The sequence below is a fragment of the Mustela putorius genome, unplaced genomic scaffold (assembly GCF_011764305.1).
Source record: "Mustela putorius furo isolate JIRA1106 unplaced genomic scaffold, ASM1176430v1.1 tig00000196_pilon_pilon_pilon, whole genome shotgun sequence".
In the NCBI taxonomy this organism is placed as follows: domain Eukaryota; kingdom Metazoa; phylum Chordata; class Mammalia; order Carnivora; family Mustelidae; genus Mustela; species Mustela putorius.
In genome coordinates this window covers 14966909-14975419 of record NW_025421310.1, presented here as the reverse complement: position 1 = coordinate 14975419, position 8511 = coordinate 14966909, and the positions used below count along the sequence as shown (strand labels likewise).

Below are 8511 nucleotides of genomic sequence, written 5' to 3'. Positions count from 1 at the left end.
CGTTTGGTCATGAACTGCACCGGTGATCAGACCATCTGTGTCACCCTCAATGGGACATGGAATGGAGGTAAGGGTTCCTTCCCTTCAGGAGATACCTGGGGAGGCAGGCCTCCCTCCCACCTGCATGAATTAGAGGAATAAGTGTTGAGGTCCATTTACACATGCATTCTGGTTACCTACTGCTGTTTCACAAATCACTCAGAAATGTAGCGACTTAAAATAATGGTCACTGTTTTATTTGCTCTTCCAGTTTCTGTGGGGTGGGAATTGTGGAAGAGCTCAGCTGGATAGTTCTGAGGGTCTTATGGGATCCCGGGCAGAGGGTGGCCGGAGCTGGAACGCAGGGCCCAGAGCGACTAGGGGCTCGCTGAGCATCTCACACCTGTAGACTCTGGGCCTTTCCAGTGTGCTTTCTCCGCACTGGGTAGACTAGGCTTCCCCACATCATGCCTCAGAAGTCCCATAATGTCATTTTACAGTGGTTGACACTGCCACAGAAGTCCATCTGGTTTCAAGGGGAGGAAGTGTAGACCCTCACCTCTTCGTGTACCAAAGAGTTTGCCGGTGTGTTTTAAAATCACCATTATGTGTTTGCAAATGGTTGGAACAGAGGCTGTTTGAGTGAAAGGCTTGAACTAGGACCACACTGACCAGAGGAGAGACTATTAAACCAACAAAGTGAAAGGGAGAAGTCTGGGGTTCTGCTTCTGGGAGAGTGGATCCCCTGCAGGGTCTTTCTGCTACAAACAGTGGCATACAGGGAAGGGGTGAGGTTGGGGGTGGGGAGACATAGGTGGTGGGAGTAGTCTGCTGTGGGGGAGAAGTATTTTATCACTGCCGTGATATGCTGAAAAATGCTGGAATATGGTGATTAAAAGAAGAAGATTGACATTTAGTCATTATTATTTTTTAAAATTTTTATTTATTTGACAGAGAGAGCAAGAGAGGGAACACAAGAAAGGGGAGTGGGAGAAGGACAAGCAGGCTTCCTGCTAAGCAGGGGGCCTGATGTAGGACTTGATCCCAGGACCCTGGGATCATGACCTGAGCCAAAGGCAGATACTTAATGACTGAGTCACCCAGGTGCCCATATTATTATTATTAAAGTAAGCTCTACGCCCAATGGGGGACTTAAACTCAGGACCCGAAGATCAAGAGTCCTATGCTGTACTGCCTGAACCAGCCAGGTGCCACTAGTCAGATTTATTGTTTTTAACTGCTTCACAGAGAGTACACCTCCTTAGAGCCTGCTCCCATTCCTGTCCCCCTTGGTAAGCCACTGTTTACAGATGAAGTAGGTGTTATACAAAAATATTTTTCCATGCATTTGGGGGCATATAGGAAGTTAGGGGAATTTCCAAGTGTCCCCAAACAAGGTAAAAATATGAGCAGAAATCAGAACAAGAACAGTAAGCAAACACAAAAAGCACAGTAGCCCTGGGAATAAATGCTGGTCACATGCTACTTTGGGTGACTAGGTCTGGGCTCCAAGGCACGGCTGGGGAGCTGACTCTTAGAGTCCCGCCTAAGCCAGGGACCTTGGAAGGTGACTGAAATGATCCCTGGTTGGTGGTACCATTTAGTTCACAGTATAAACAAAGACAAATCCTTTCAAGTGAAAAGCCCCTGGGAGCACCCACCCCCCAAGATCAACATCAACCAAATATGAGCTCACAAGTCAGAGCTCTTGAAATGCACAAGGGAACAAGTCACCATGAGTGAGACCAGAAGCAACAAACAAGAGATGTGGACTCAGAAGGAGGTCAGCTCTTGTAATTATCAGATGCAGAACATAACTATATGCGACATATTTGAAGGAATAAAATTAGAATCGCAAAAACGAGCTGACATCAAGAGATTTTAAGAAATGACCAGGCATGGGATGCCTGGGGGGCTCAGTCCGTTAAGTACCTGCCTTCAGCTCGGGTCACGATCCCAGGGTCCTGGGATCAAGTCCCACACTGGGCTCCTTGCTCAGCGGGGAGCCTGCTTCTCCCTCTGCCTGTTGCTCCCCCTGCTTATGCTCTCTCTCTCTGACAAATAAATAAAATCCTGAAAAAAAATGACTAGGCAGATTTGGAAACAAATCATACAGAACTATCGAGACAGATGGGAATTTTCAAAGAAAGTCTGAAAATCAAGGTGGGAAGGCTCTGGTTCTGAGTCTCCCCTTGCAACTTCCCCCCGTTTCTGCAGGGGTCCCCAAATCTTGAAGGGCTGTGCTACCCCAAATGTGTGCCACCTACAAGTGAATACGATGCTGGGCCCGGAAGCATCTGGATTTCATCTCACCAGCAAGCCTGAATGCGACTATGTGGCCACTCCCAGCCCACCAGGTGCCTTGAACCCTAAATTCCTCCGTTTCTACATTCTCTGCCCTTTCCAATCCTGTGTGTTTCCAGGGAATCCACCCGCCCCCCCCAACCAATATGCCCTCAGAAAGCACAGTTACTCATATACAGCGTGCCCGAATGCATGGTTGCACAAACACACACACACTACTTAGCACATCTAGAAGCAGAAAATCATGCTGGCACATCCACACACCCACAGACATCTACATCTATGTCCCGGTGCCCAAAACATACCGACAGAGAAGCACACGTTTCTAAACATGAGCATCCTGTCATGTAAGTGAGATTAGAGGCACAACTCTGTTTAAACAAGAAATCTTGTGGTCTTTTTTCTTTCCTTCACTTCCTTGTTTGTGAGAGAAGACAGATTTGCCAACCGTCTTTACTCGGCTTAGCAAAGAACACGGACAGTTAGTTTTGTCTTCCAGAAAAGAGAGATGCTAATTGAGATTGTGTTTACCAGGGCAACAGTTTTTTAAGTGAGACAACTCAGCAGAATCAACAGACGTTTCAGAGGTAAGAAAGGCAATTTTCGAAGCTGGAGAGAGCAGCATTCCCTCAGCTCTGGGGTTGTGGGAGCCTCTTTTGTTAAAAACTGCACCGCGAAGTCAGATCTGCGATGCAGAGGAGAATCCCTTCTCCCCTTGGCTTCCTCTGATTACCAGCTGTTGGAGTTTTGCTTTTAAAAAGTAAACAGTGGGTTAAATTAATGATTACAATGAAGAGGAAAAAAAAAAAAAACAACCAGTGGACCCAGGAGCTCAAAATTTACACTATGACAGGAGAAGGGACAAAACAGGGTAACTAACAACCAGAAGACAGGATATGGAATTTTTCCATATATGGTCCCTATGGGCTTGCAACACAGCCAGGCGGGGACTCTCTGTTGTCAGGTTCATGCACACAGACAGGTACAAGCACACAAACATATAAAAGTACAAAATATACACATGCTGAAACACTGTAGCAACATCTGTGGAGACATTCGCATCTGTACTCCGACATCTGTATCCAAGCACCCTAAACCTTGCCGGGAACCCAGACACAGCCAGATGCAGAAACACGTTCAGACCCCCCAAAACCAGCCTTACGTATATCCCCGTAAAGAGGTGCTCTGTTCACACAGGGAGGCACCCAGACTCCTCACACAGGGGCCCACAGAGCCGCAAGTGAACATCCCCACCCTGCCGCAGACAGTTCCAGAACACACAAGAGACACACAATCACGTGTGCACTCAGGGAAGCGGGTGTGTGTGCTTGTGTGTGCAAACTGCCTCATAACAGATGCGCACACACCCAACATATTTATATCCATGTGCCCAGAATGTACACACACACATGCACACGCGCACACACACATGTTATTCTCCAGTGGGCTTATCTTCCTCTTTCCCTAGGTCCCCCTGCAGCTGCGACTCTGACCAAGGATGAGGTCACCACCTGTTTCACCTGCTTGAGCCTCAATAGTTGTGAAACTGTCCTCTGCCCAGCGGACAGACAGTACTGCCTTCAGACTGCGGGCATCCTGAATGAGTGTCCCTGGAGACGGGCTTGGCAGCAGGGCCCAAGGCACACCAAGACCTCTCATTGCCTCCCACTCCCCACCCCCCCAGACTCCCACCCTGCCCAGTATTTGCTGCCCTGACTCCAGCCACAGAGGCCAGTGGCAGGGGAGCCTGTGAGTTTAAAATCTGACCAGCACTGCTGTTGTTGTTTATGACTGAAGAACAAATCAGCCCAAGACCTAGAGGCCTAACCAGTTACAAAAGAACTAATCCCATACCATATGACTCCTCTTATCTGAGAAGCCTAGGGTAGTCAAAGTAACAGAATGGTGGGAGTTTCCATTTTACAAAATGAAAAATTTCGGGAGATGTGTTGCATAACAATGTAAATACAGTTAACACTTAAAAAGGCCTAAGAGGATAAATTTTATTCTGTGTGGGGGTGGGGTTTTTTGGTGGGAGGGCCACAATGAAAAAAAAAATACCTTGTGGCTCAAAAAACTGATTTATTGTTCTCCCTGTTCTGTGGGTTGATGAGGTTCAGCATTCCACCGAGAACCTGAGTGGAGCTGGAACGCTCAGTCCAGCCTCTCACCTTGCGGGGTCTCTGTGCCTGTGGTTGGTCATCGGTCAGTAGCCTCGCTGAGCTGCCTTAGAGTGCGGTGGCTGGTTCCAAGAAGGAAGAGGTGGGAAGCATGGGCTTCTTAAGAGAGAAGCCTAGAACTGGCCCCATGTCATTCTGGCCGCAGTCTCTTGATGAGAGCAAGTCACAAGGCTGGCTCAGATTTGAGGGGTGAGGAAACAGATCCCACTTCTTGGTGGGGGAGGGAGTGGTAGGGTAAGATACAGAAAAGCATGGGGCATGGGAGATACGGTTGCAGCTATCTTGGTATTTAGGAAAACATTCTGGGCAAGGAGGCCCCTGTCAGTCTGCCCCATAAAGAAAAAAACTGGACTCTTCTGTAAACGGGAAGGGGGCGTTGAACTGGAAACTGGCTCTTCTCTGTCTTCTAGCAACATGAGTCAGCGTAGTAGGGAGAGTGTACCAGGCTCAGTGGTGGGCATTTCTGGGATCCTTCAGAAATTTCTGGCTGAGGCCTTGAGGTACTCTTAGATAGGTCAAGAGACATCACAGGTACAAAGCCACCCTGTTTGTTGGATCCCTGGCGGGAGAAGACAGAGGAAGGTGTTTTGTGTCTTGATGAATAGTGATAGGCTTCAAGCGTTTTAGGGGGAATCTTAAGCAAAGTGAGAGGGTTTTGGGGGGTTTCTAGTTAGGGGCTGGCTCACGATCACCTTTACTCACCTGTGGATTGACTTCCACATCTCTCCAGCCTCAAGGAAAGGTGACTCTGTTGTCTGGAGAAGTGGCTCCTGCGTGGCCTCCAAGGACTGCAAATTTGGCAGCTCTGTCTCTGCCTTCACCTACAGTGTTGACTTTGGCTTCTGGATCAACTCCACCTGTTGCCAAGGCAACTGCCAAGAACTCACTCCTCTCGGTACGCCGTCACCAGAAAGCCGTCACGAGTGGCCAAGGGTGGTGGTGGGGTGATTTTGGAGGAGATTTTGCCCCGAGTTGAGGAAGGCAGGCTGGCAGGAGCATCCCCATTCCCCAGCCAGGCTGCCTGAAGGCACCCTGACCCCAGCTATGTGGAAAATCCCAAGAAGGTCCTCCCCCTGTGGGAGAGTCTGTGAGTACAAGGAGGCCCTGGAGGTTCTGAGAGTCCTCCTGGCTGACTGTCGCCCTCCCTTCTACAGAAGTTTTGCCAACCTCACACACCCTGAGTGAGTTCCTGTGTCCTACATGTCCTGGCGGCCAGCCGGGGCCCTGCAATTCCTCCTTCTATATGCAGTGTCCCAGTGGGGAGACGGAGTGTGTCCAGCTGGACCTGGTGCTTGTAGAAGGTAATAGACGTGTGTGTGTGCATGTGTGTGTGCCTGTGTGTGTATGTGTGTACACGCACGTGTGTGCTTGAGAGTGAGCCTGAGCACGTCGGTTTTGGATTCGGGCATGCCGGAGTCGGGGGTCTCTAAGTCCATGAGACTTCTAGATGGGTACTGTCCAAAAGGAATAGAATGCAAGCCACATGTAGAATGTAAAGTTTTCAGGGGTGCCTGGGTGGCTCAGCGGGTTAAAGCCTCTGCCTTCAGCTCAGGCCATGATCCCAGGGTCCTGGGATCGAGCTCTGCGTTGGGCTCTCTGCTCGGCGGGGAGCCTGCTTCCTCCTCTTTCTACCTCCTCTCTCTCTCTGCCTGCCTCTCTGCCTACTTGTGATTTCTGTCTGTCAAATAAATAAATAAAATCTTATAAAAAATAGAATGTAAAGTTTCCAAAGAGCCACATTAAAAAGTAAAAAGTAACAGATGAAATTAATTTTTTATTTAACCCAGTATATGCAACAGTTGTGATTTCAACATGCAGTCAGTATAAGAAAATCTAAGGGAGGGCTCTTACATTCATCTTTTTCCTGCTAAGCCTTTGGGATCTGGTGTGGATTTTACACACACAGCCCATTCCAGTTCAGACCAGCCACGTCTCTGGTGTGCAGTAGCAATAGGTGGCTAGTGGCTACTGTAGTGAAAATTCTAGAACAGGAACACCTGGGTGGCTCAGTCACTTAAGTGTCCAACTCTTGCTTGCGGCACAGGTCATGATCTCAGGGTTGTGGGATTGAACCCTGTGCTGGGAAGGAAGGCTGCTTGAGGATTTTCTCCTTCTCCTCCCCCCACCTCACTTGCACTCTCTCTCTCAAATAAATAAAAAAATCTAAACAAAACAAAACAAAGAAAATTCTAGAACATAGTAAGTGCCGTGTATAGCACTTCAGTGAATCTGAGACCATCATGACCGCAAGGAAACATACTCTAGTTCAGGGCAAACAGAGACAAATACAGAGGGTGCTGTAAGGCTTTTAAAAAAATTTTTTAATGGAGAGGGTCAAAGATTAATAAGAGTGAACACTTTAATAGCTGCCATGTGAATAAATCCCCTTCACCCAACCCCAGTAATTATGCACTCGTGGCCAGTGCAGTTTCATCTTCACCCCCACCCCACATTATTTTGAATGGAACCTCAGATACCATCTCTCTTGACTCCTACAGATTTCCATACATTTCGTTAAAATGTTTTGTTAAAAAACAAGCCCCAGTTGCAGTGAGGTGTTCTTTGTTGGTAAAATAAGACTGGATTGCTTTCAAATCCCCCACCAAATCCCCAATAAACCAGTTACGTTGGGATAGTTATATACAAATGTATCACATCGTGCCATCTTCCGTCATAAATATGGCTCTGAGGAGGCAAAGGAAGGAGAAAACTGTTCACCAAGTCCGTTGGAGGGGTGTGTGCAATCGAGTGGCCTCCGGGGTCATGAATACATTCAGTCATTAAAACATCCAGTATTATGAGCACTGAATACAAGTAAAAGAAAGCCTGCAACACACGTGTAAGATACAAAGAGTAACAATGGAAGACACGGAGGGACCAGGCCCCAGCCTGAGGATCCCAGCATCTTCTGGTGAGTTTTCCCGAAGGACAGGAGTCGGGGGCCTCCCTGGCCTCCAGGGCTGGCCCGCTCGCACATTTCCTGTTGGATGGGACAGTCTTGTCTTTTACGAAAACTTGGTGTCGGTGATGCTGGCACATCCCTGGGCTCTGTCCGACCTGGGGAGACAGGAGGACCCATGGGGCTGAAGAGAGTTGCAGGGAAATGGTCTTGGTCACGGGTCCCCTCAAACTGCAGGCATGGGGATGGGGGGACGTGGCGTGCAGTGGCAGGTACGCATGGGCACCGGGGACACCTGCCTGTGTGTGTCCTCATGCACATCCTCCCCTGCGTTTCCACAGGCGGCCAGAGCGTGAGCATGTACGGCTGCGGCTCCCAGGACCTGTGCGGTGCCCCCGCCACCGAAGGGCTGCTGGAGCTGCCCGGCCACTGGCTGGCCCTCCCTCCGCACTGCAGCACCAGCCAGCGGGCTGTCATGGCCTCCAAGTGCCACTCTGGCGTGCCATCCGGCCTCTGTCTTGCCCTGCCTGTGCTGCTGGTGGGCCTGGGTGCCGTGACCCTGTCCTGAGCAGGCCTGGCCTACACCACCCTTGCCCCGCATTCACTTAACCCTGCTTGTGTCCCACGTCGCTAGATGGCACCCTGGCTTCCCCCTACTTCCAGTATTTCTATGTCTGGAAGCTTCTGGTGAGAAATGTCAAAACCAGAGGGGGTGGGTAAGCCTCCTCCCTCAGACTAAGGGGTTCCCTAAGGCTAGTCCTCTTTCTTAACACCTGGGGCCCAAAGGCTATACCTCCTCCCTCAGACTAGGCTGTGCTTTCTCAGACCTTAGACTAGAGACAGCTCCCTGGGCCCCAAAGACTAAGCCTCCTTCCTCAAACTGGGAGGTGCCCAACACCAGCTTACTCCCTCAGACTAGAGCTGTGTTTTCCTGAGGATTGGGAAGCAGCTGCTTCTGTCTCCCTCTTTAGGCTCTAGCAAAGTCTTGGGCAGCCAAGATAGAGTTTGGGACCAAATACACCCCCTTCCCAGGGTTGCCTTCCCAGGGTTTTAGAGCAGCCCTTCCACCCCCACTACAGGCCCTCTTCTGTCTGGGCTCAGTCTCCCCGCTGTCACCAAATCTGAATGAATCAAATCCTACAATGCCAA

At 49.6% G+C, this 8511-nt stretch overlaps 1 protein-coding gene across 2 annotated transcripts; it reads left to right on the top strand.

The window, feature by feature from the left end:
* The first annotated feature begins 5339 nt into the window (after positions 1 to 5339).
* LOC106007331 lies at positions 5340 to 8511 on the top strand. 2 transcript variants are annotated; one of them, XR_006605841.1, is made up of 3 exons: positions 5340 to 5358; positions 5618 to 5764; positions 7704 to 8511. XR_006605841.1 is itself a non-coding variant. In XM_013064145.2 (2 exons), the coding sequence occupies exons 1-2, from the start codon at positions 5707 to 5709 to the stop codon at positions 7928 to 7930; spliced, it is 285 nt and encodes a 94-aa protein (XP_012919599.1). In that variant the 5' UTR covers positions 5560 to 5706; the 3' UTR covers positions 7931 to 8511. The 2 variants fall into 2 exon arrangements, 1 of the variants encoding a protein (XP_012919599.1); XM_013064145.2 differs by lacking the exon at positions 5340 to 5358 and having other exon boundaries at positions 5560 to 5764.

What these genes read in the sequence shown, in the direction of transcription:
- LOC106007331 (XM_013064145.2), top strand. Translation starts at nt 5,707, where the DNA reads ATGCAGTGTCCCAGTGGGGAGACGGAGTGTGTCCAGCTGGACCTGGTG. An exon ending in GGACCTGGTGCTTGTAGAAG is followed by an intron (nt 5,765 to 7,703) that starts GTAATAGACGTG and finishes GCGTTTCCACAG; the next exon opens with GCGGCCAGAGCGTGAGCATG.